Raw genomic sequence first — 27,028 nt, 5'->3', positions numbered from 1 at the left:
TTGTTGAGATTTATATATTTTCACTAGCACCAACACATAAATTTTACATTTTGAGCAATATATTGACATTTTGTTTAAATATATTTTTCATTTACCATAAAGTTGAATGAATTTACAATATTTTAATTGGGATTTTAATAAGGAAGGATTTTAATAATTCTGTTAATTACTGAATTAACAGATATAATGCAACTCCATAACAGAAATAAATTCATAAACATGAACAGTTTTGCTTGAAATGGTGGCATATTTTTGACTAATTCTTTTCTAAATAATGCTTTCAAAATCATCACAAACCATTCTTGCCATTTCAACGAAACCATGTCCATAAGCTAAATAACTTTATCTTGGTGACATATAAATCACAAACCTAATAGACAAGCCCCAATTAACTGACCACAAACTCTCTCCCACCGATCAAACTCCATAAACGCTCTCACACGGTCCACAAATACTGGCTCTCATACTGGCCCTCACACAATGGGCCAAAATGTTCTCGCACTGGCCCTCACACTTTCCCCAAACGCTCTCGCACTGGCCCTCGCACTTGCCCCAAATGCTCTCGCGCTAGCCTTCACACTGGCTCACGCACTGGACCCAAACGCTCTCGCGCTGGCCTCGCACTGGCCCTCGCACTGGCCCCAAACGTTCTAGCACTGGCCCCAAATGTCCTCACGCTTGCCCCAAACACTGGCCCCAAATGCTCTCGTGCTGGCCCCAAACGTCCTCACGCTTGCACCAAACGCTGGCGCCAAATGCTTTCGCGCTGGCCCTCACACTGGCTCTAAATGCTCTAACACTGGCTCTCGCAATGGCCCCCAAACGCTCTTGCACGTACAGTAAACTCCACAAACTCTCTCACACTGTCGCCAAACACACTCACACAGGCTATCACACTTGCCCATGTTCATGTATAAAACTGATGTAACTGCGCAAACTGAACAATTAGAAATGGCGATGTTTATTAGGCAATTTCTCTATATGTAGCCTTGAATAGGCTTCATCCCAGCTGTCAAACCAAAAAAAGACATGTAACTGAAAATACATTGTGTAGGCTACATGAAAGATAAATACACACAATATTTAATGATGGCTAGAGTAAATAAGAGAATAAAGTTGAATGTTGAGCAGTCTCCGGAGTCACAGCTGGGCACCACTGATATTTTCTATACATGTATAGACTGTTTTAAGCACCTGCATGCAACCGTCCAAGTCTCCAAGTGATGTTTATTTGCTTTATAAATATTGAAAAAGATAGAAATGTGTTGTTGTTATATGTGTGCTTGCATTTCAGAGTTTCATGATTAAATCTTGAAATGCTTTATTGTCAGTGTTTACCTTGGAATTATTTTATAAAAATAAAATATTCAAGAGTGATTTTAAAGGGGTCATGACATGAGGAATCAAATGATCCTAGATCTTTTGACATATTTGACATTCACTGTACTAAAACAAAAAACATAATTAGTAGAACATGACATCACAAGGACCAACTACATCTGCATAGGACTGCCTCTTCAGCAAGACATCAAGCCTATTTTTCATCATTGCACCCTTGGCCCCGCCCACAGGTGTTCACATTGTGAAAAGGAGTGAGATGGGCCTGTCATGGGAGATTCAACTAGAGCAAAGGGGACTTACACAGGACACCTTCATGTGCCTGAATTTAAATGTTTTCCTACACTAGATGAATGGCTTTGACTGTTATCATGCATCTCACGCCTCTTTTAAAAGACGCAATGTCAAGTTATAACTCTAAAAAGAAGAGCTCCATTCCATTTCATTCAGCTGCACTGTGTCTTGCTGTTTTGAAGGCATCCTAGAAGTTATTTGTACCGGTCTGTGCTATATTTAATTGTTAGTCTGTTAGTTATATTTAAGTGCAACTTTTAATAATGCGTCTCATTCTGCCACTGACTGGGATAAACACATGCCGTTCTGTGTGCAAACAAACACGGAAGATGTGAGATGTCGCTTCTATGAAGACTAGCATCACTGCTTTGGCCTGTTGAAGCACCCAACATCACCATGGATTATTTTACTTTTGCGCATTAAGTTTGCGTATTTAGAACATTTCAGTATGGATTGTATGTTTTCCGTTCATACCAGCGAGGATTGCTTATGAACCAGTCACAATATGATTTACATTTTACAAAGGAACTGTTACTGAAAGATGAGGCAGTTAAACAACCCGACCTGAGAGTAAACGGTTTCATTCACAAATGTTTCAAATGTCATGACTGTTTGATAATTGCTGTGCTTGAGTGAACATTTTATTACAAAAGGAATCTGTAAAGGAGACCCAACTTGGCTGAACTTTCAGAATGAGTATATATCAATTCAGCCATATATAAATTAAGTGTTTATTTTAGGTGTAAATTAGGTGTTATTTTTTACACATATGTTCCTGTTGTCAATCTGTTCATATCTGTTGTAACTCAAAATCAGTGCTTTACCATCCAATGGGCATTTCAATGCACAAAATATGCAATATGGTTTATTATTGCATAGGTGCTACAAAATGATGTGCTGGTGTCACATTTTCAGCCTCTCCTCTGTGGGTACACACAACGCTGATGTGGCCAGGGCTGAAATTGAGTTTGACACCCCTTTTAACCAATATATTAACATGTAAACACATGAACAATAAATGTGGTTGGAATATTATTATTATTCCAAGTTGGAATAATTTTGGTCCAGTTGATTAACTTGTTTTTGCGATTAGTTCTGAATATTAAGAGAATATTTGTTCTTTGCAATAAAAATGTAAATGATGTTGGACAGCCACTGGCAGTGATAAAACTGCAACTACCGTTTGAAGGGTTGAAGTTTTGTCTGTCTGAACATTTGAATCTTTCTGAAATTTCGAAACTTCTGTAAAATGTGCTATTTAGTTCCTTGTCAGGAAAAATTAATTTAGTATTAGTACGCTTATTTTTCTTTCCAGTGTTTCAATGCTACTTTTTGTTGTAATTTACTCTATGTGTATGTCATCAAAACCTTTATAACTGGGGGCCTGGGTAGGGCAGCGAGTACTGACGATGATTACCATCCCTGGAGTCGCAAGTTCGAATCCAGGGCATGCCGAGTGACTTCAGCCAGGTCTCCTAAGCAACCAAATTTGCCCGGTTGCTAGGGAGGGTAGTCACATGGGTTAACCTCCTTGTGGTCACGATTAGTGGTTCTCGCTCTCAATGGGGCATGTGGTAAATTGTGCATGGATCACGGAGAGTAGCTGGAGCCTTCACATGCGTAGTCTCCGTGGTGTCATGCACAGCGAGCCACGTGATAAGCTGTGCGGATTGACTGTCTCAGAAGCGGAGGCAACTGAAACTTTACCTCTACCACCCGGATTGAGGTGAGTAACTGCACCATGAGGACCTACTAAGTAGTGGGAATTGGGCATTCCAAATTTGGGAGACAAGGGAATGAAAAAAAAAAAAAAAAAAGCCTGTATGACTTTCTTTCATGGAACACAAGAGGAGAAATTTTGAAGAATGCTGTAGATGGTGTTTTTTCCATACATGAAAATTAATGAGGCTGTTAATCTCTAACATTCTGCCTAACATATATTTTTGTGTTCAACAGAGAAAAGAGTCATGAGGGTGAGTAAATTATGACAATATTCATGTTTGGGTGAAATATGCCTTCAATGCAGCACACTTCCCAAAAATGAATCATATGAAAAGTTTGAATAAATAAATCTCAGAATGCTGTTCCAAGATGACAAAACCGTAACAGCCTCACCTTCATAGTGCAGGACCTGTTCCACGATCTGACTAACTCTGTTGCCCTCAAGTCCTGCCAGGTGATAAAATTATGAAATGGCTTTCCTGTGTTCCTGCAGATGAGAACAGAAATAAGACCCATTAGTCAGTCTACAAAGCACTCCAATGGCGGTGTTATGCATTAATGAACAAACAGAGATGTTCACTAACCTGTCCCAGTTCATGAACGTTGCTCTCTGGGTTGACATGCCAAGACCTTCCATTTGGCACATCTGTAAGCCTGAGTCTAAACCATTGAGAGAGAAAAATGGTCCATCATTTCCCTGAATTAACAGATTGCACAAGAATACAGCACACAAATACAAAGATAGGACACACTTAAATATGAACTGTGTAATTGTTGCACCACTGAACGGAATTACATAAAGAAAAGTTTTAAAACAGCTTTTAAAAATGCTGTTGATTGAACAAAAAGATAATCCCACCCCCAACTCACACCATTGGTTAAGTCAATGTTGTTGTGCCGGTCTGTATGTGTAGCTCAAAACAAAAACAGGAATTTTTATAGTGCCACAGAGACAGTGTTTACAGTTTTCGAGAGAAGTAACCAAAAAATAAATAAATAAATAAATAAATAAATAAATAAATAATAATAATAAATTATATATATATATATATATATATATATATATATATATACTGCATATTAAGCTGAGACAGGAGAAAGTATTTTATCACCAAAAAAGTTGCACACTTCAGCATTATTGTCATACAAAAACGCACACTCATATAGGTTAAAAAAAAAACTCTTAGATCAATGTTTCAGTAAGAGACCAACTTTAGGTAATTTAGGAATTTAAAAAAAAATTCTGACCATGGTCTTCGACCGAAATGTTGATCTAATAAAACTTCAAGCTACAACAGTTGTCGGAACTTTTTTATTTTTGAATGACAAGAAAATACCAAAAATATTTGGACATCCAATATATGAATGTCACTGCATTAGACAACAAAATATCAACCCAACATTTTTACCCTTTAATGCATAACTCGTGTCTTATGTAACTGTGTACCTCATCCATTTTGTTTTATGTCCACACCTCTTTAGTATTCCTCAACCTTTCTCTTCTGAATAATGTAAAAACAAATATATATATTTTTTTAAAACTGCTTGATTACCAAAAGTGTATAGGGTAAAAAGAGACCCAAGATATGTAACAGTGTGGCAGCGGAGGTGTGGTCAAGTGCCCGTCCTGAGAGAGAGAAAGGTAAGGGCACTTACACCTGAGCTAAATTGTTACTAACTCCGGTCACTAATTCCAGTGAGCATGGGGAGAGCAGATAAAACCACCCATGCCACCAGCAGAAGGCAGAGAGAGTCTGGGTCCTGAACAGATTTTATTGTGAAGCTGTGAGCACTGCAGTGTGTTCGGTAAAAATCATTACCTGAGTGGAGCAACCCGCCTTCCATGTCCTCCTTCTCATCCCAAATTTTACAAACAGTGTTGCTTTTTCTATGCTTCCATAAATCATATATTTATGATTATTTAATATCTTTATAAGTTCACTACCAAAGGATGCACATTTCTAACAAATTTCAATATGAATATTGTGTACACACTGTATTGTTTATTTTGTATATCTCCTGTATTATCTTGTAACTATAAGATACAATGTTTGTGGAACTGCACTAATAAATTGATTTGATTTCCATAACAATTGTAATCAAGTTACATTCATACAAATGTAAAATCAATTATTCAGATGGTTTTGAAGAGGCCACATTAAAAAAATTCTATCAACAAAAACATTCTTTGGATTGAATACCCATCCAATGCAATACCACTAAAGGTCTACAGCCTGTGAAAACAAGCTCCATACATGATTAAGATGTTCATCTGTTTAAATTCTTAAAATTCTTAAAATTTAAATAAAAAAAGAAAAGAAAAAGAGCGCTACAAGAGAACTACAATGAGTTATGATGACAGAATTAGTCCATGCAGCTCCTGAAAGCTAATTGCGAGAAAATAAGTTGTGGGGAAAATAAATACAGATAAAAAGTACAAAAAGAAGCACCTAAATATATCACTAAACACTAATTAATTATGAAGCCGCTAACAGATTCTCACCCCTCCTAGGTAATCTCTACTTCCAAGTCAAAGATCTGTCACTCAAAATCTCACAAGCCAATGAGAACTCCTCTTTGTTAGCCTTGCCCACACGAGAGTATTGTGACAGAACTGTGAATGAAAATGTCTCCAGTTCCCCATGTAACCTCGGTTCCCTGAGATGAAGTGAACGAGACATTGGAATGAACACTAGGGGGAAAATCATTTTCCACTACCTAGTTGAAGCCTAGTTTTCCACGACCTAGTTGGCAAAGATGTTTGAGCCCCGCCCTTTTAGGCACGCATTTGCCCTATACAAGCGGGCACTCAAACATAATTTATTCTGAATTTTCTGACTAGAGGAACAAGAACGCGTCGCTCATTCCACAAAACTCTGGAGCATTAGTGCAGCCAAGTTTTGCAATGTCTCGTTCCCTTCATCTCAGGGAACCCGAGGTTACATAAGTAACCAGAGACATTCCCTATCGATTCAGTTCACGTGACGTTGCTCCTCATCCAAATTAGACAGTGGATAAGAGAAAGCTTGTAAGTGCACTATCTGAGCCCTGAAGAGTGTGGAAAGCACCTTAGCCACATAAACTTTTTTGGGTTTGATGGTGGCATTTGAAAGCCCCGGACTGAATTCTAGACATGAACGGTCAACTGACAGCACCTGTATATCACCAACCTGTTTTACTGAGGCCAGAGCAAACAGCAGTGCAGTCTTTAACGAAAGTCTTAAACGGCTCTTAAAGTAATATAAGGATCTCCATTATGGAGCAATTTACTGGGTGATTTTGGAGCGACCAACAGAACCATTTCCTTGTCCTCTCGCACTTTGCTGATGACAGAGAGGAGGCGCACCGTGGGAAATAGGGGAATTTTGCAGTTTTCCAGCCAAGGCCTGCTGACAGCAGCCGTTCTGCAGGAACCACTAGTCTAGGCGATATTTTACCAGCTCCTCTTGAGGGGAACCACTCGAGCTCCTCAACCACCTGTGTGAGGATGCGGAGAAGCTCTCTGTAAGTGGCCAGTGCACACTCCTCACCCTCGCTGGGGGAAGGGGCTGCAGCATCCTCCATGGATCATTCTCCCATGTCCGATACCGTGAGGGACACGGCATCATTATCATTGTCAGACCCGCCAAATATGACAACACCGTGCTCATAACCGGAGGGCTGGAGGTCATCATGTGCGTACTACACTGGCAAAGATACTGTGTGGGAAGACCAAAGGTCTCGTAAGGCTTATGCTGGTGCAAGATCCTCCTCGGGTTCATCCATCTCCACCTCGCAGACCCGCCGTGCTTCCTCATGTGATCCCTTGAGACTTAACACAGAAGAAGCGGTCGGGAGGATGCTTAAGACAGAATAGTCCCTCAGGACGAGGGCAACACTAGAACAGAGCATCTTAAGACTCATGTCCTCACAGTGAGGGCAGTCTGTCCCCATGAGAGCTTCTTCAGCATGGGTGTGTCCCAGGCAGCAAACGTAGCTCTCATGTTGGTCTGACAGATCGATGTGTCGCTCACAGGAACTCAAAAAGACGCATACACATAAGCAGCTCTTTTGTGTGTGATTTACTTCACTTGGACGGAATTATATTATATATATATTGAAAGGATACAACTACTGCCTGGATGCTGCAGGAAGAGGGTAGATGTCACGCTAAGTGAAGAACCCGCTGTCAGCTGAAGGGTGTCCGTCGACAGCAAAGAGAGGGCTGATCAAGAGGAGATGATCAGTCACAGTCAAGCCAAGATGATGTCGGTCTTGAAGGAAGAAAGTTATGTTTGAAGGCCCACTTATATAGGGCAAAAGCACACCTAAAGGGGCAGGGCTAAAACATAATTGCCAATCATAAGATTGGAGTTATGATACAAGGGCTTCAACTAGGTTGTGGAAAATCATCTTCCCCATAGAGTTAATTGAAATGTCAAGTGAACTGAATCGATAGGGAGCGTAAATTAAAACATTGGAAGTGTGACTGAAAACACAAGCAGCAGATTCGTGAATCCTGATCATCGAACACAAGCAGAAAATTTTGTTTACAAAGTATGCAGATCATTTGAAGACTAAGTGTGAATTTGTGCCTTGGAATTTATTTTTTCAGTTTCAGTTTTCTTTTATTCATTCTCAGTTTATATACTTATTAATTTCTTGAAAAGTTACGTTAAAAAAAAATGGACAAAAAAGTAATCCCATAGTTACATGCCGGGATGCTAAAAACCTGAGGTATGTAATGATGTTTTGCAAAATACTCAAGCATTTACGGGTTAAAGAAAGACAGCATTAGTATGCTTTTCCAGCAGAACATTTCACAAAAAGAAGTTTTATAGGTTTTAAATGAAGAAAAACAATAAATAAATTTTAGTTAGTAAACTACACCAGTGGTTACTCTGCTAGGGACTTCACACAGTCCATCCATACATCCATCCACTTATAATTATATTGGGACCAGTTGGTTAAAAAACAAAGTTCAGTGAATGCTCAGAATAGTTAGTTCTGACCTAGAACAATGTGTTAGCAGATGCCAATTGGTTTGATAGTGTTATATAATGCAGTGAAACACATGCATTTTTAGCTTAAGTGTCCAAATACTTATTAGGGCCACTGTATGATTGTGCAAGATCATAGAGGAAAGGCATCATAGACGTCTAACCTTGAACAGCTCCTTTAACTACAGTGACAAAGCCCTTCCACAGCTCTTCAGGGTCGATCTCTACCCACCCAGGTTGAGGATACAGAAGGGACACCTGTGACAAGGAAGGTGCTGTCAGAGTAAGTAAAGTGCATAATGCAACGCATGATACAAATCGCACAAGAATGCATTTGCACAGTCCTTGTCAAGAAAGATCCGAATTAATTAAAACCGAATCAACCTGCTGTCATTTACCTTCGCGGTGCATGATCCACGGATGTTGGCACTCTTATCGTACACATGGCACCTGATGGAGGTTGTTCCCACATCAACAGAGAGAATAAAAGTCTCTCTTTTGACGAACCCGTTCCTCTGAGTGTCCATTGTATAATGCGTTTATTCAAACAACGACAAAAATACTTTAGTCGCCATGGCTGCTAACATGCCACTGTAGTTACCGAGTAAATGTACTCTCTCCAAACTTCAAAATACTGCAGCAGTCAAAGGATCCTTTTTTAAACTTTGCTCCCTAGACCTTTGAGTTCATTCCGTAGAAGATTTTGATTGCCCAACCTCGGGTAGTTTTCAAAGCAATAAGCGACTGAAAGGGTTCACTTCGTTGCTCTGATAGTATACTCAGTGAACACAAGATTAAAACCTGCGCTGGACTCCCAACTTTCCCAAACTATCACGAGTGCGCCCTATTTTAAATCGGCAAAAAATGTATCTCCAGCTGCAGTGCTTTCCTAAAAAAAATTCGTTTGTGTTCAGTGGTGAACCATAAAACCTACTTGGCGCTGCGTTTATCTGATGCAAGGAAACAATCAAACGTCACATATCAGTCGATGGGTGAGGAGAGATCTTAAAGAGACAGTTCACCAAACAGAGCTGTACAGACGTGACGTCAATTTGTAGGCGAACGCGAAAGCTAATTCTGATTCACTGATCAGTGTTCTGATTCCTTCACGCTAGCGCCATCTTTGGCTGTGCTGCTGTTTAAAGTGTTTTTGAATCGTTCCACAGATAAAACATTGATAAAATATCTGTCCAAGAGCATTCAGTAAACAAATTACTCCAGACAACATGAGTTGTGGAAATCAGATGTGATCTAGGAGATGTATACCATCTCATGGCGTCGTTGCCTCATAGCCTCGTTGTCATTCGTATTATAAAGATGGCGCTAGCGTAAAATAAGGTCTGTGGTACACACTACTTGAAGTTAATTTGATGTTTTGCTCTACAAAATAGATAACACAGTCATACCTCAAATGTGAATTTTGAAGCCACCCTGTTTTTAATAATTAGGTTGCTAACAAATTACTAAATAAGGACTACATATACGACAAGCCTGTGAGTGTATGTGCCTTACCAAATGGAAAACCCTTGTAGTCATTTTCAACAACTTGTTAGCAACTGTAAAATTATAAAAAACTCAGCGGCTTCAAAATTTACATTTAAGGTATGGCTGTGTGTAACATATGCTGTAAAACAAAATGCCAAAGTATCTTCAAGTAATGTTTACCACAGACCATCTCCTCATAAATCCAAAACTGCCATTAAGAAATTATTTGTGTTTTGGACAACAACCTGAACAGCTCTATATTTTAATTGAAACAAAAAAGTGGGCCGGACACTTTTCTACACCCTCACATCTACGTTTCGATTCATTCTAATCAAATGATTAAGACCAGAGACATGATAGCAAAATGTTTATTATGATAACAAAATTTACAGCACATCAACTAATTAGGAGGTGCGCAATTTTTTTTGTCATCAAGTCATTAAATAAACAACAAAATGCCTTTAAAAATAAAAGTGTTTATGTTCATAGTTTCAACATTTTAAAACTTGGGCAAAAAAGATCTGGTGGGATACAAATATGTGGAGATGATGAAAACAAAAGGGCACCACAATAGCTTGAAAGAGAAATATTAACAATTACTATTATCCAATTTGTAAAATGGTGCATATAAAATCCATGGATCTTAGTACACAAAATTCATTTTAAAATCATAGAACTTTAACATTTCCCCAGAAATAGAGGTAGGCTAATACAAAAATAATATTTTGAAATGTCCACAACCCATTTGAAAAGACAAAAATCAAGCAACAAACAACATCTTATTAGAAAGGCAGTTGAGTTCAAATTTGCATCCCCACCTGACCATGTTAAACCATATTTATACAATAATCCACAGAGATTATATTTTCTTAAATCTGTGTGCTTTCTGGCTGGGTGAACAAAATGGGCTGGTTTCAACACATACTGTAGATTAGGTCTATGAATCTTCCAAAAGTAAAAAAAAACTTGCTCCAAGGGTTCAGCATGTTATACTGTTTATTAAAGTTACATTATAAGAAGATAAGATTATCTGTTCTCTCATGCTGGCTGCACAAATAAATTATATACCAGTACAGATGGTTTTTGCAGCAATTTATGCCAAATTGTATTACTTTCTTGTGTACTGTATAATGTTCCACAACTACAAAACTAATTATTGCACTTTGAATATTAAAATACAGCATTGGAAAGCAACCAATGATCATAATAAAAGCTAAAGGATTTGATATTGAGTAAAAAAAAAATTAGGTAAATGTAAAACCTCTTTCATGATCAAGCATTCAATGATCATTTTGGTGCAGTAATCAATAGCAGTAAAAGTTTTCCTCACCACAACCTCCACTCAAAACATGGCAACTAAAACAAATACAAAACCATTTCAGAGACATATAAATTATGTCTCTACAAGCATGATCAAATCATAAAACAGTCCATGTTTTCTTTCAATCTCGGCTTCCACAGCGTTCTTTCGTAACTATGATCATTAGGAGACCTGATGAGAGACCGACAGCATGATAAAATTATTTCAGTCTGTCACTTTTGCAGCCTCAAAGTTGACTGCGAGTTTCCTTTGTTTCCGCTTGGAGGCCGATCTGGGCGTGTGAGGGTTGGCGTTTTGCCTGGGCGTCTTAGGTGTAGTCGGTGTGGGCTTCTCTGAAGGCTCATAGGTTCGGGTGGGTGGGGGTGTCTTGGGAGCTGATGGGGGCACTGAGACAGAAGCAGATGGTTGGGAAGGTCCACTGCTCTGAATCTGACCAGCATTGGCAGCGCTGGTCGACACCTGTTTTGATCGGCCTGAAACTCGCTTCTTGGTCACCTAAAGACATGATGTCATCAGCTAGTGTGTGTGCAGGGAGGTAAAACTCAAACACTTGGTGAAATAAACATGTAATGAAAAGCATCTATTGTGTGGCTGATGCAAATATGGACATATTAATTGACCACAAAGCATAATTTCTGCCATCAATTCATATTTTTAAAAAAATGCAAGGCTGAAGAAGCTTAAGAAGTTCTTGCCTGGAGGGGAACAAACTGGTTGTGGGATCCACCAGCTGCAGTAGATGCAGGGGGTCGTGCTCCAGGGAATGTTCCTCCATAGAATGGCTGCCCTTGGTGGGGAAGTTGCATACCCCAGTGAAGAGGTCCATAGCCTTGTGGGGGCATCACAAGACCACCTGTGTAAATAAAACCAATCAAGTGTACATTTTATAGATTTAACAGCATCAGAACCATCGGATGACTAAACAAAACCAATCTCAAGGACTTGCCTTAGTGTATAAGTTAGGAAGACAAAAGGCACAAACCTGGTGGCTGACTAAACATAGAGGGATGAGGTGCCAGGGACCTCATCTGCTGAACTCCAGGGAATATAGGATGCGACAGTGGGAATGAACCCAACGAGTTCTGCAGAAGATCAGGAATACTTCATTCAGCATTGACTAGACTAACACAATACATATCAATAGAGACTCTTTTACTGTATTCTGTATACAACCAGATCATGCAATGCATAATTGAACATGTGAGGGAAAAGATCCTTCCAAAAACAGAATTCATCACTTTTTTAATGTGCTAGTGCACATTTGACAATTTGTTCAGTGACATTTACCAAGCGTTGTAGGGCAAAGAGTGCAGCTTTCTCTTTGGATTCGGTTTCAGACTGACATTGAGGACCGTGCACCAGAAGGCCATTCGACAACTTCACCTGACACACTGTTAGGCTCTACAGAACGAGAAAGAGAGTGAATGAGATGAAATATGAAAATGTGGGTTGATGACAATAAAGTCTTATGAAGGGCTGAGAGGTATGGTGATATATATTGTAGCTCCACTGCTGTTAGTAACAGTTGCTGATGCTGTCAAGCTTTCCTACAGTTGTGTGTACTTGCGTAAACACAGGGAGAGAAGTAATCGTACATTTACCTCAGGAATAATTAAATAACACTTTTGTGAACAGGGCATTTATATGCAGTAAGCTATATATAGCAGCTGCAAAAAGGTTCCCAGTATCCAATGGAAGGCTAAGTCCAAAACAAAAAAGGATGAGGGGTTTTCTCCATAATCAAACAAACACTTATAAAAATGAGTGACAAACCTAATTATTTTGCTAGGATTGAATAACGATGCAGAGTAGATAAAAAAAAGATAGAGTTTTATTTTAATAAATTAAGCTTTTTTAATTCCAATGGACATACCATTAGGCTACTTTGGACATGGTTTAAAATAAAGGTTTTTGTTTCAACATTTTTCCAGAAGTTTTTGAATCAAAAAATTTCTTTCAAAATGTGTAGGCTATATTGTCATATGAATCATTATGGAAGAAAAATGTCAAGAATATGGCTATGTAATTTTTCGCTTATATCCCCCTCCCATATCACATGGTTATTTGATGTATAGCCCTTTTTTTCAGAAAAATAAACAATTGTGATTTGTACCATTACTGTGATATGATACTGTGATAGGGCAGTGGTGGCTCAGCGGTTAAGGCTCTGGGTTACTGATCAGAAGGTCAGGGGTTCAAGCCCCAACACCACCAAGACACCACTGTTGGGCCCTTGAGCAAGACAGTACATTTCAAAGCAGGTGGTTCAGCTTTTAATGCATGCAATGATTTTGTCTCACATCTCATATTGCATCACAGTCTGGACTCAAACAAGTGAATCCACAATAAATCATGTTACTATATATTCAGGCTTTAAAAAACATGCACAAGCCAAATCGATGGCATCTTATTTACATATAAAAAAATAAATAAATATTAACTTGTCATACATAAAATTAGTTGATAAATATTTGCACAACAAAGCCCATCAGGTGTTATGTAATTTTATAAATGGACAGAATGGTAGCAGAACAACCACAAGTATAGTGAATGGTAATTGTAGGATTGACTACTATAGAACGGCATGGGGGCAAAGGATTTTTTTTCGATGAAGGGATCTCAACATTGGAACATGTTGCCAATAGAAATCAACAAACATGACAAAGTTAAAAAAATGCCTCCTTTTGTGTTACGCAAACAAAATAAAGTCAAATGGGTCTGGAATTAGATGAGTGCAAATAAATGGACAAATTTACATTTTTGGGTAAACTACTTGGACAAACTATTTGTCACAACATGGTTTGGCTTGGTTATGTAAAGCCATTTTTTTTTTTTTGTGGAAGTTCACTTGTGGGTATTCTATGAATTCAAAATTGTCCAGTGTATTCTCAAAGCAATAATGGCTAGTGAGGAGATTAAACAGACAGAAGAGGAGCTTGTGAGACTGACTGACCTGTCTGTTGCGGAGGAAGGCAAATTCCGGAGGTCCCATCCCTAGACCCATGCACACCCGGCCAAGCTCAATGGCAATGCTGGGCAGGATGGGAGGCTGGCCTGCCAGAGGAGGTGCTGGGGCCTCAGTCTGAGGTGTGTTCATCCGAGCAGCTGTGTGACATAGCAGACTCAGTTATTCACTATGCACAGTTGATACACAACAGGTAATATCTCAGGTGTAAGAATTCATCATCTAGTCAATAAATGTAATTCACGTTCATGAATCTTTTAATGATTCCATTACCTTATATCTTGCACATTGATTGTGATTGTTAGACACACTGAAGTACCTAGCTTTTTGCTGGAGCGTCTCTTGCTCTGTTGGGCATTGGGGGGTTCTGAACTCTGGCCTCCAGAAAGTAAAGTGGAGTCAGGGGCAGTGGACCATGTTGCAGAACTGTCAATTTTCAACATTTCTTTCAAGACCAGAGTTCCCTTCTGCTCAGAATAAAACATATATTTTAAACATTTGCTAAGGCATTCAAATCACCATATATTCTGATCAGATCAGACACCTACTTAATTCCATATTTTACACATTCCCCCACTGTACTTTACAACCATTCTTTTGTGCCAGCATTTCTTTAATACTATTGCAATAAGAAACGTGCATTGCGCACCATGGCAAAGGACTGCGGGGAGAGAGGCTCTCCTGATTGGCTCATGGGCTCTTTAGGTGAATGGGGCAGGATGGGCTCAGACTCCTTTGAGATCTTCAGATTGGCTATAAGCTCTTCAAATTCTGTGGATACCTGTAAAACATACGTGTAAGATTAAAGTTGATTCAAAGCAATTGTAAAACACCTGATAAACAAACATACATTTGCTGCAATGCTAGGCAACCATAAATACCATACAGTTACACCATAAATACAGTTAGGTTAACGAGCAGTATTCAATTGCAAAATAATTGTTTCTTCTGATTATTTTTATTAAATGTAACCTTTTATTGAACATCGCTGTTCCGTTTTAGAAAATCAGTAACCCACTCAGGGCCAGGGCTGGATTTAATTATTACTGGCATGGGCATGAGTCTTCTTGGTGTTAGCATAGGCACCAATAAGACTTTTGATTTAGATTTTTGAGCCCCACTAGAAACATCTTTGCAAGTATTGAATTGTTATTACAATAACTACAATTTATTGACAAATCTTAGCTTAGCCTAATTGTTTGAAATTCACACATGCAGTTTAGTCCAAAAAATAGTTCGCTAGTTCGAATCACAGGGTGTGCCGAGTGACTCCAGCCAGGTCTCCAAAGCAACCAAATTGGCCCGGTTGCTAGGGAGGGTAGAGTCATATGGGGTAACCTCCTCGTGGTCGCTATAATGTGGTTCGTTCTCGGTGGGGCGCTTGGTGAGTTGTGCGTGGATGCCTTGGTGGATGCCATGGTGGATGGCGTGAAGCCATCAGTCTCAGACGTGGAGGCAGCTGGGATTCATCCTCCGCCACCCGGATTGAGGCAAATCACTATGTCGACCACAAGGACTTAAACAGCACATTGGGAATTGGGCATTCCAAATTGGGAGAATTGTTTTTGTAGGCTATCCTTGCATTAATAAATATGAATTATGGGGTGTTTATGACAGTTATGGAGTGTTTATAATTAGCATGCATCCCTACTATATTACTTTTAAAAAATGTGCTCAATTATTAGGTAATTTCCTCAGTATAGTAACGATAATGTAAAAAGAAGAAAAAAAAAACCTGGGGAATACTGCATAAAAAGCTATTGAGGAGTAATGAGTTTTATTCTATACCTTATTTGAAGGCCCCTGTAGGAGAGCAGCATTCAAATCTTCATTTCTCTTTAGCAGTCTAATATTGCTACTGGCAGCCTGCAAAATCAATAAAACATGTTAAGTATTTGGTACAGCTTACAAGGGGATATTAAAAAAGACAATAAAACTTAATTGTTTTTTGTTTTTTTTACTTGTCATTAAAGCCATTCCCTCTCAATGGTCTTTAGTTGAAAATGCAAACCTGCACTCCTAGTGACTCAAAGGACCTAAACGTGTCACAACAGTAGTCTATGCATATGCTTAGACATTTGTGTTTAAGCTTTAAATCGAGTCACAGTCAACCACTATTTCAGACAGGTCTGGGATATTCATTAAAATTATTCCTTTATGGTCATACAGTTTTGAAACCACATTTCATTTATGGGAGAACTATTCTGAATATAATCAAGGTCCTTTGACTCATTCGTTTAATTGCTGCTTTGTTTTAAAAATTACAATCTTTTAAAATAAAGATCTATTAATGATCTAAAAATAATAATAGTCTGCTGTCTTGCCCCACCAACTTTCAAACCAAACCTACACCCTTGAATAACTCTATATTATAAACAGTGACTATCTAATCAGCTGATGATTGTTCTACAGGTGTGAGTGTTGATTGACAGCTGATCTATGCAGTGCAGTGGAATTTGAAAGCTTACAGGTTTGTTAGAGTCATTGCCTTGGCTCTGTTTATTTTGTCCCTCCAATTGCTGCTGTTGTGGCACTGATCCACTGCTTTTCCCAGCCTGTTTTATATATATATATTACACATTATATATATGTGGTTAATACAGTATGTGGTACGTGGTTAGACAGAATGGAGATTTACATTGTTTTGCCAGTGAGCAGGTGGTTTCTGAGGCATTCCTGAACTCTGCAGAGACTGCCATACATTACTGAATTCCCTCTCAGTACCAGAGTCCTAGAGGAGCACACACAGTGTATTATAGGCATTCATCCATAGAGCAGAAAGGCCTTTTAATGTCACAGTTATTCACACACATTCTAACACACAGTCTGTACCTTATGATGGTTTTTCTGGTTGAGGGCATTGTGAGGCGAGTGCCTGTTGCTCTGAGCATCAGCACTGAGATTAAAACTTTGTGTGCCATTCTGATGCTGTCAATAGGGAATTCAACACCATTAGTCAATTTGCACATGGAACAACATACTTCCATTTGCACTGTTGAAGAAGAAGCTGTATAGGCATAGAGTTAAACTGGACTACATTTTGTTTAATATACAGTATGTCACAGTGTACACAGTTTCCATGAATGCTAAAAATGTTGAACAGACAAAGGGGATAGGTAAAAATATAAATGTTCCAAATGTATCACAATCTTCATTTGAACAATCTCGATTCTAAAATCTCAAGATCGATCTATGCAGTAAAAGTCATTAACTTGGATATTTGACCAAATTTCAGGCTTTGCGACCAAAAATGTCTGTGATTAGCCACTGACTGGTAAATATTCAGGTTATCGCTCACCATGTTTGAGTAGCATCGTGGCAAAAAAGCTCAGCACAAGCCTGTGACTGCGTGTTGAGAGTAAAAGTTTGGCTTGTGAGTCCGAAGACCAATCCATTTGTCATTGAATAATGCCATGGTCCAAATCACTGAGATCACATTTTTCCCCAATCTGAAGTTTGAGGTGAACATTAACTGAAGCTCCTGACCCATATCTGAATGATTTTATTCACTGCACTGCTGCCACACGATTGGCTGATTAGATAATCTCATGGATGATTGTTGGTACAGACAGGCTAGTTTCAGTATTTCAGTAACTGCTGATCTCCTGTATTTTCAAGCACAACAGTCTCTAGAATTTACTCCGAATGGTGCCAAAAACAAAAAACATCCAGTGAGCGGCAGTTCTGTGGACAGAAACGCCTTGTTGATGAGAGGCCAACAGAGAATGGCCAGACTGTTTCAAACTGACAAAGTCTATGCAGTGGTTCTCAACATATTTTTGATAAATGCCCCTCTACTTCCCTAAACAGCAGTCCTACTCTAAACAAGCAAAAACAATAAATAAAAAATATAAACAATAATGATAACAAAATTTGTAACAAAAATGAATAATATTTCTCTCACTCCCCTAATGTAGCCAATGATGATAAATTTAATAAAGCTTAAGTATTGATTTGATCATATGTATTATCAATCTATTTCTCCCTAAAGTACAGTTAGTGTTACTAGAGTAAATTCAAGGGTGGTGATGTAGAATTGTGCCAAATTCAATGGTTTCAGCTTCTCGCAACAAGTTTAAGAGCTCAAGCTTTAAGAGTTTTGCACACTCACTTCTCTGTCCATTGAGCCGTATCCATATACAGAGCCATACAGGTGTATTAACCGAGGTTATGCCTCCGCCTGTGCATTTGATGCTGCTAACCATATCCTTCAGATACATCACTAGACTTCAAAATCAGATGAATCACGGTACAAATGCGGTACAGGCAACAATGGGAGAAAGAGGGAAGAATAGAACCAGCAAATGATGCAGGCCAGACTCGAACCCATGTTGCCCACATGAGAACCACAGCAATATGTCCAACCACAAGGTCAAGGCTCCAACATAGCATATTTTTAATGTTTATTCATGGTGCTGCCTGCTAATCTTTCATTATCATTATATTTAATGTACGCATGATTTTCACAAACTGAGGGACAAGTCAAAATTATTGTTATGGTAATCAACAGCATGCCACACATGATGTCCACAGATATTAAGTTGAAAGTTACATATATAACTTGTAACATTTGTGACTGGTTCATTTAGATCAGTGGCCACAAGGAGTGATCGTGTCTGATTGTGTGACTCAATTACCTGTGTAGGTATAAACGCGGAGCATGGCGAGTGGTTAAGATCACCCAGCTGGCCCTTGTGACTGAATTGAGAGGAAGAGGGCTGTGGTTTGACAATGGCTGTGAGTTTGTGTGAACCCTGCTCCTTCCTGCTGCCATGACTCAGGTTGATTAAGGCACTGGGGGGCAATCGATAGCCATGCCCAGGAGAGCACCTGCACCAAACACAAACAAAAATTATTCAGCACAATAGCTAACACATAGACAATGGTGATGTCAGGTCCTGTCCGGCACCTGATAGTGAGTCCTCCAGCAAACTCCTCATCAAACAGCACCTCATACAGAACTTCAGCCTCTCGTTCAGCTGAGGGACCAGGACAGAGAAGAATGAGGGACAGAGAAAAAAAGAGGTCTCCAGCTAATGCCAAAGAATGCCCTGAAGGTCAGACTGTGTATCATTTTATGCTTTGATACCTCCTTTGATACCAATGACAGTTCCTCGAAGGCCGAGTGGAACAGAGAAGCTCTCTCTGACGTTGATGACACGGTCAAACAGGTGATATTCTGCCTCAGGATCAGGAACTACACCATGCTGCTGCTCCAACGGCTGTACACATACACACAAGCACATTATCCTACACACTATGTACTATTTTAGATATATAAACCAGAGTTTATGTTGGCCATATCTGGAATCACCAACACAAGACTTTAACTTATAGGAATATTCCAGGATCACTTAAGCTCAATCGACAGCATTTATGGCAAAATCTTGATTACAACAAAAAATTGTTTCAGCTCATACCTCCTTTTCTTTAAAAAAAAATAAAAAAAGCAAAAATCGAGGTTACAGTGAGGCACTTACAATGGAAGTGAATGAGTGGCAATTTCTGGAGAGTTTAAAGGGCAGAAATGAGAAGCTGTATATCATTTTATAAAAACATTAATTCTTCTGTTAAAACTTGTGTATTATTTGAGATGTAAAAATGTTTTTTACAGCAGACTTCTAAATGATCAGATTAAAGGGTTTACGCAATTATGTTGTCATGGCAACAAAGTTGTAAAATTGGATATATCTTTACACAGAAAAGGTTAGCAAATGATTTTATCACACTGAAATCATGTTAACATGCATATTGTTTACAACTTTTGGCAATACTTTTGAAACAGCGAGTATTTCAGCATTTATGGATTGGCCACCATTGACTTCCAATGTTAGTACTTCACTGTAAACCAAATTTTGGCTTTTTTTTTTTTAAAGAAAGGGAGGGATGAGTCAAAATACATTTTTGTGGTTATCAACATTGAGATACAAATGCTATTGATTAAGCCAAACTTGTTTTAAGCCAGGAATATTCCTTTTATTTTCCACTAAAGCTGGCTGACCCAGCATAAGCATTGACATGCACATACCCTGAAGAGCAGGTGAGGCTTCACAGTGACCCGCACTTTCTTGTTCATCTTCTTTGCCTGTCAACCAGAGAGAGAAGCACAAAATCAGCACAAAGCCTGAAACAAAACTGTGATTTTTGAGGATCTATTGTAGGTGTTTCTATTTGTTCCCCACCTTGGTTTTCTCTAACTCTTCCTCAATCTTCTCCACAATTCCAGCATCCAGGATCTGAAGGTCACATGATGCTCGGGAGGAAGCGCTGACGGGATGCGTTTTAAGCCATGTCTGGATCTCCTGGACCTTTTCAGCCCTGGAAGAGGAAGACCATCACATCATCCATCATCATAAAACCTCTTGACAATGATTTTCAGTGGCATACACATGAAAAAGGTAATTGTTTTAGAACAATACAGTTTTTATCATTGGTAATAAAGCAATTTTACATGAGGATATACATTCTGTGCTATTCTGAACAGATTTAGGTATACATAGCAGTGTCACAATTATCATCTTGACTGACTCATCCATTGCCAAGACAATACTGAAATAAGATTTTGTGTGTGTGCCTGGCACATAGACTGAGTTATCATGTCATGGAAGAACAGATGAGAAAAAGCTCACCCATTCTCATCCTCTCCTGGCCAAATGTCATCTTCAAAAAACACGTCATCATGACTGTTTCTAGCTACAAAGTCAAACACTTCTGAAAATCTGTGAGACAAGGACACAATTCTGTTCAAATACCCACACATAGATAAACACAGCAGGGGCACATCCACACACAAACATGTAAACTAACATACTGTACACACCTTTCTAAGTATTCAGCTAACAGTTCCTCTACAGCAGCCGAGTAGAGCCACTCCTTCTCTGTTCTCTTGGTGTATCCAGGAACTTCCTCATTCCTCTTGTTGAACTTGAGATTAAGGCCCACATTCGCTTTTTGCTCTCCATGTGGACTGAATGGATGATAATAGCATAGCGATTCCAATAGATAGACAAAAAAAACAAGGACTTGCATGTCATCTCAAATATTATTAGACATGTCTGCATCAAATATCTATAATATATACATTTCATGACACTAGCATTTTCCTAGTTTTTATGAGAATTTCAATTTCAAATTTTCATGAAGGATTTGTAATTCCGTAAAATGGCAAAACAGGTTAAAGGTTCTGGATACTTCTTTAAAAAAAAATCTGCATTGCACTGACTTTTTCTTGGATCCTCTTCCAATGAAGATGCTACCGGAGAACCTTGAGACGAGGTAGCTAATGATTCCGAGGCGGGAGGCAAGCACATACCCGGGACTGTACCTCACTGAGTATTTCTGAGTGAAAAGAAAAAGACTATTAGTAAAATCTTTTGTACATCAAGTAAAAGGTTTAAGACAGAAAAACATTACATTAACAAATCAATTTAAATGGAGAGTTTTATAGTTCATTTGCATTTTGCAAAGTGTAGATTTGGGAATGTGGATTCATTTAAGCCTTACGTGCTGGTTCTTGATTAAGGCATCAAGTTGAGGTTCACATGGTACGGAGAAGACCACTCTGACTCGTCCCTCACTGATGACATCACTAGAGTCTTGCACCTACAGCCAACAGAAAGCAGCCTTACATACTTGACATTTAACAATAATTTAAATATATTCTTTACAGACTGTTTGGAGAGATTTTTGGTGGTACATACATCTCCCATTGCACCATAATATGGGGTTCCAACCATAAATACAGAGGTTCCTGGAGAAAACAGCTCCTCCAATGTCTTGAAGCGTGTCAATGAGGAGTCAAAGGTTTTGATATCCTAATGTGCAAAAATCAAACTTCAATTATAAAAAAATAAAGACAGCATGATGAATGATGAAAATGGAAGAATGAGAGATATTCTTAAGAAAATGAGACTGACTAAACATATATAGCCTCAATTGTTCAAAGTACTAAAAAAATCAATCAACAACAATCTCCAAACATAAAGAATATTTTTCTGCTTAAGATGTGCACACTGAATCAGCTTTTCTTTGTAGAAAATGACAAACATTTTTTTAAAACAGCACCTTTTTTTTTTTGTATTTACCTTCACAATGGTCTGGTATGGAAAGGGCAGGACCTGTTTGGAAAACTGCTTCTCCAAATGAACCTTTCCACTCTGACCAATGACATACTTTCTGCCTGTCAGCATCTGGACGTATACCACCACATCCGTCTCACGGATCACAATGCCTTTACGCTTGCCGAAGCTAGAAACCAGAAAATCAAATCTTAGCATTTTACACAAACATATGAAAATTTAAACAATAAATGTATCTCACTGAATTCAGAAATATGCTTTCTAAGTTTTCTAAGATAATGAACATGCAAAAATGCTCTTAACAGTACTTCGATACACAATACATAAATACTACATTTTGTAATTTTTTGAAAATGTGAGTGGGAGTGGTCCATGCAAAATTGTTGCCACAATATTAGTGTGCTGCTATCCAGTTACTAAGTTGTTCTCAGTGGTTTTTAGCACGTTGTTATGCAGCTGCTAAGGCATTCTGGTTGGTTGCTTACTGGCCCAAGTCAAACGAGCCCACTCTCAGGTCTTTCATATTCTGGTCCCTTGACATGGCTCCGTAAAAGCAAATGTCTAAACACTTAGACGAGTTATAGCTAGGTCTGTCAATCAATTACATTATTTAATCACAATTACTTGACTGATTTTTCAAATAATCACATAGGTGCATAGATAGTTGTCAAAACCTGCTGAGCATTATTGCCTTCAGTTGCAGGGTAATAAGCCAGGAGCCACCCATCATAGATGTTTCACCCCATTAATCTCAGAACATTTCCTGGAGGTGGGGCATCTCCCTGTCACTCCCCAATGGACCCTTTCATTGCCTCTACTTCTTGCCTTCCCATCAAGACATATCTCATAGCATGCAGACAAGGTTCAGTGACTCCCCCACAAAGAAATCCTACCCTACGTCCCAATGCTTCAGCCATGCTGACATCTGCTGCACATACTGTAACATACCCACCATGCGGCATATAACCTCCCAAGCAACCATATGCACCAACCCAGTGACTAAGGCAGTGCTAGCCCCAGTGACACCATTAATGCGTGCTCAGTGCCTTCAGTTCCGTATGCCATAACCTCTTATCTGACCATATGTCCCAACCCGGTGGCTAAGGCTGTGCTAGCCACACTGGAGTGTTAATGTGTCCTCAGTGCTCCTGATTCCGTATGGCATTCTACCCCACCACACAACACTATGCACAAGCCTCTCCAATAATCCTAGCTTCAGACACCCACCATAGTATTACTTCCTCCGAAGTAACTGTACCACACATAATCTCAAACATCCCAAATGTTCCCTATCCCTACTTTCTCCCTACAGCCTCTCACTTCTGCACACTCCACTTTATGTCCTTCCTTCTTAACCATAGCCAGAAGCTCCCCTTTTCAGCTTCCTCTGCCATTTCCTTCAGAGAATTTAATGACAATCTAGTGATACCAATGTCTTTCAAAAGATGCTGCATTGATGTTCCAAGTAATCCTCAACACCCGACCTCCACAGGGTAATGCCAGTCCTCTTTCCATTTTACCTGCACTTGATGGCCAGATCAGTATATTCTAACTTCTTCCACTCATGGGCTGCCTCCAGTCCCTCTTCCAAGGGGATGGTAAGCTCAATCATCATGACATTCCTTGCTGAGTTTGTCCATAACACTATGTCCGGTCTCAAGGAGTGACTTCAAAAAGAAATTTCAGCTGCTGACTAAGGTTGACCTCCACTGTCCAATCATTTCCATGGGCCAGGATTGATCTGGCGTCCCTCTGTACAGTGCCTTGGATGGCCCCTTCATTTTTACAAAATCAGTGAACTTCCTCTGAAGAGCATGATGGCCATTGTTGGCCAACATATGCTGCAGATTCACTCTTGGGGCCTTACAGAGAGGACAACTTTCCTCTGTGCCATTTCCAGTGCTTGGGAAGGGTGTCAAAAGTGGATCTTATTAGAAAACTTAGCCTGGCCTGATTGCTCTAATCATATACCCTTCCTCTTCTATCCTGGAAATTTCTATCACTACCATTGCTTTCCTCTGTTTTCTGGAGACTGCTGACCACAGTTTGGGAGCCATCCCCCATCCAAGGCCTGCTCTTCCTGACTGGGTTCTTTCAAAAATATCTTGATGCTTCATCCTATGCCTTCCAAACGTGGCCTGTTTGGAACTAGGCTTGACCAGCCCACTCAGACTGGTCTGTCGATTCCCGCAGCTCAAAGACCAGCCTGGTCTTCTCCTGCTTGTAGCCCAGTGTGATGGATTTTAGTGGCAGCTGTAAGGCAACATCTGAAAAACAATGCAGTGACCCCAGCGACTTCCTGATGTAAATGTTGGCCTTGCTATCCATCTTTGCCACTGATGCTTCAGTGATCTCAGACATTTTTAGTGGCAACATCAGGCTATGGTAAAGAGTAAATTGGTAACACCAGACCTTGAATTTGCCTAAAGGCCCTCTTTCAGCTGCTTCAGGTCCTACCCTGCCATTAGTTTGTCTGAAAGATCTGCAGCGTATTCCCTTCCCAAACTTCGAATAGGCTGCTCTGCCAGCCCAGGGATCCTTTCCCCATCCATCTCAAATTATGTTTGACCATTGTTAACTCCCTTATGAATAGAAAGGCTAAGTGATTAATTGCAAATAATAGCATTTATATTTATATATAAATTTGCTGAGAAAGCCCCTCAAATAACAATAATTCAACATATGATTAAATAATTATAAATAGTTCATTTAAATAATTATAAAAAATAATATATATTCTAACAATAATAATTCAGATAGTTAAAATTCATCACATTATTGTGGCAGATGAGTAAATCATGTATAAGACAATAAAAAAAGTAGCTTTACAAGGCAATATAGTTTATTTCCATACTGAATTATTGAACATAAGCCTATCATTGACCTACAATCCACACTTCACAGCAATCCATTTTGGAGTTGAATTCATTAACTTGAGATAGAAATATTTACAAGGACGTGCCAATGTACACGTGACAGATGTACACTTTAGGAGCATTTCAATTTGGTTGCGTAATGTCATAAACAGCCTTTTAAAGATGCTGTAAGTTATTTTTTATGGTGAAGTATGCAAAAAGTTTCCACTCCCTTAAAGGTGCACGCAGTAATTCTAATCCAAATATACTTTGTCACAGTCTGCTAGCTGTCCATTCTGTGGGTGGGCTAAAAAAAAAATCTAGTATTTGTACACAGCCTTGGCTCTGTAAATGGGACAAAAAAAAAGTGGATCAGACCGATCCACACAACACTACTCCAGCAAATCACTAACGGAGGGTGGTCCTTGCGCATGCACAGGATGGGGGGTAAGGGTGGGGGTAGAGCAAGAGGGAAATTCATTAGAAGAGCGATGGCAAATCTGGCTGATGCGAACATTCTAAACTCCAAGGTGGACAAATGGCTGAGAAACAGACCAAGAGTAAAAGGTCAAACGAATATCAACTACAAAAAGAAGGATTATGATAAGTCGAGGGCAGATCATCTAAAGGAGCACTGAAGGGAGGGGTGTGTTTGTTTTGGCAGTCAAGTTCAAATATCAAGTGTTTCTCAGGTCCTGAGATATCTCACCGGACTCTGTGACAGCTGTTGTCTTTGTTTGTTCCTGTTGTGTCCACAGACCATAACAGGAACAAACAATGCTGTTCTTTTGCTCAGTATTGGTCTCAAAATTATCTTTGGAGTGCAGGGTTTTGGAATGAGGGGGCGTGGCTAATTCAACAGCTCAGTCACGTGAAAGCTTTAGAATGCTATAATCACTTACAGCACCTTTAAGGTTGCTGTGTCAAGTTAAACAGTTTGAAACTTAGAAAAACATGTTTTGAGATCCCTGCATTCGGAATTGCGCTGTCAAGCTCCGTTTTAACGCAAGAACGCAGTCTCATCTTTTGCCGTTGGTGTGGTTTGTTTTCTGTATAGCTGCGCATTGCCTATGAAGCTGGAGTACTTCAACCTCAAATTGCTCAGATGTAAGGAATATTCCAAATTATGGTCCGGAGACATGATTATTTTCGTAAAAAACATTTACGCATTATTTTTTTAACATGTTCATTTTGAATTGCATTAATATAATTAATCGCACTGAATTAGCACGTTAATTTGACAGCCCTGGTACACGCAACATTCGTCACTTTCAGGTATCATCTATATTCGAAGCACAAATGTGTGGGACTATTTATGTGCTGAAGTTTAATAGTTAAGGTTACACGTCTAGAAGTAACCACCTATTCAAGTATGAGCAACAGAAACAGCCTTGGCAAGCACCACTAATCACTAACCTGTACATCAGTCTAATTGATTTAGTATTGTCACTACAATACATTGTGAATAAAAGGAGTTACACACTGCTCTGTGAGGCCTTGCACTTCTTTAACCCACTCCTTCTGCAATTTATCAGTCAGATTGGTCACTTTAGCAGGGGAAGGAGTGTTCTCCAGTTTCAGCGTCTGTGATCCTGAGGATTCCTCTAAAGAATACCTGCAAAGCAAAAGATACAGACAATGGATTAAAAGTTGAGTTACATATCTGTAAGTAACGCATCATATCTGGATGTTATCCTACAGGAAATAATGGAATATCTGACAGGAAATTAATGTCAATACAACAAGAAACACACTTACTTTGTTTCTCCATCTGAAACAGCTACTGCTCGAGCTTCCATTAGATGGGGCCAGTTCACAAAAACACACTTTCCAAGAACCAGTGCTGCAATATTATCTACCTGCACCACAGCCGAGCAAAGATATTAACACATAAATTACCATAAAATAACAATTTAAGTAGTTTGATGTATTCGTACAAAACAAAGATCTGAGAAAATCCACTAGAAGTCTAGTTACGCAGCCTCTATCTG

At 39.2% G+C, this 27,028-nt stretch overlaps 2 protein-coding genes across 4 annotated transcripts in view; both read right to left on the bottom strand.

The window, feature by feature from the left end:
* The window catches only part of LOC127645391 (putative glycerol kinase 5), a 37,847-nt gene extending 28,572 nt beyond the window's left edge, over nucleotides 1-9,275 (bottom strand). For both annotated transcript variants that reach the window (XM_052128990.1, XM_052128991.1), the window contains exons 1-4: nucleotides 8,732-9,275; nucleotides 8,498-8,591; nucleotides 3,939-4,014; nucleotides 3,748-3,841 (exon numbers count right to left, since the gene is read on the bottom strand). In XM_052128990.1, the coding sequence (XP_051984950.1) occupies nucleotides 3,748-3,841; nucleotides 3,939-4,014; nucleotides 8,498-8,591; nucleotides 8,732-8,860 (393 nt within the window). In that variant the 5' untranslated portion in view covers nucleotides 8,861-9,275. The remainder of the gene's footprint in view (nucleotides 1-3,747; nucleotides 3,842-3,938; nucleotides 4,015-8,497; nucleotides 8,592-8,731) is intronic.
* Nucleotides 9,276-10,176: 901 nt separating this feature from the next.
* The window catches only part of LOC127645389 (5'-3' exoribonuclease 1-like), a 30,641-nt gene continuing 13,789 nt past the window's right edge, over nucleotides 10,177-27,028 (bottom strand). For both annotated transcript variants that reach the window (XM_052128985.1, XM_052128986.1), the window contains exons 19-42: nucleotides 26,796-26,896; nucleotides 26,521-26,652; nucleotides 22,189-22,351; nucleotides 21,805-21,918; nucleotides 21,608-21,706; nucleotides 21,327-21,442; nucleotides 20,925-21,071; nucleotides 20,734-20,823; nucleotides 20,287-20,422; nucleotides 20,133-20,189; nucleotides 19,194-19,326; nucleotides 19,014-19,083; nucleotides 18,742-18,934; nucleotides 16,937-17,032; nucleotides 16,743-16,835; nucleotides 16,573-16,659; nucleotides 15,893-15,970; nucleotides 14,754-14,885; nucleotides 14,424-14,571; nucleotides 14,093-14,244; nucleotides 12,427-12,540; nucleotides 12,122-12,221; nucleotides 11,835-11,992; nucleotides 10,177-11,634 (exon numbers count right to left, since the gene is read on the bottom strand). In XM_052128985.1, the coding sequence (XP_051984945.1) occupies nucleotides 11,344-11,634; nucleotides 11,835-11,992; nucleotides 12,122-12,221; nucleotides 12,427-12,540; nucleotides 14,093-14,244; nucleotides 14,424-14,571; nucleotides 14,754-14,885; nucleotides 15,893-15,970; nucleotides 16,573-16,659; nucleotides 16,743-16,835; nucleotides 16,937-17,032; nucleotides 18,742-18,934; nucleotides 19,014-19,083; nucleotides 19,194-19,326; nucleotides 20,133-20,189; nucleotides 20,287-20,422; nucleotides 20,734-20,823; nucleotides 20,925-21,071; nucleotides 21,327-21,442; nucleotides 21,608-21,706; nucleotides 21,805-21,918; nucleotides 22,189-22,351; nucleotides 26,521-26,652; nucleotides 26,796-26,896 (3,000 nt within the window). In that variant the 3' untranslated portion in view covers nucleotides 10,177-11,343. The remainder of the gene's footprint in view (nucleotides 11,635-11,834; nucleotides 11,993-12,121; nucleotides 12,222-12,426; nucleotides 12,541-14,092; nucleotides 14,245-14,423; nucleotides 14,572-14,753; nucleotides 14,886-15,892; nucleotides 15,971-16,572; nucleotides 16,660-16,742; nucleotides 16,836-16,936; nucleotides 17,033-18,741; nucleotides 18,935-19,013; nucleotides 19,084-19,193; nucleotides 19,327-20,132; nucleotides 20,190-20,286; nucleotides 20,423-20,733; nucleotides 20,824-20,924; nucleotides 21,072-21,326; nucleotides 21,443-21,607; nucleotides 21,707-21,804; nucleotides 21,919-22,188; nucleotides 22,352-26,520; nucleotides 26,653-26,795; nucleotides 26,897-27,028) is intronic.

This window comes from Xyrauchen texanus, chromosome 6 (assembly GCF_025860055.1).
Source record: "Xyrauchen texanus isolate HMW12.3.18 chromosome 6, RBS_HiC_50CHRs, whole genome shotgun sequence".
NCBI classification, from domain to species: Eukaryota; Metazoa; Chordata; class Actinopteri; order Cypriniformes; family Catostomidae; genus Xyrauchen; species Xyrauchen texanus.
This window is presented reverse-complemented; position numbering and strand designations above follow the sequence as displayed.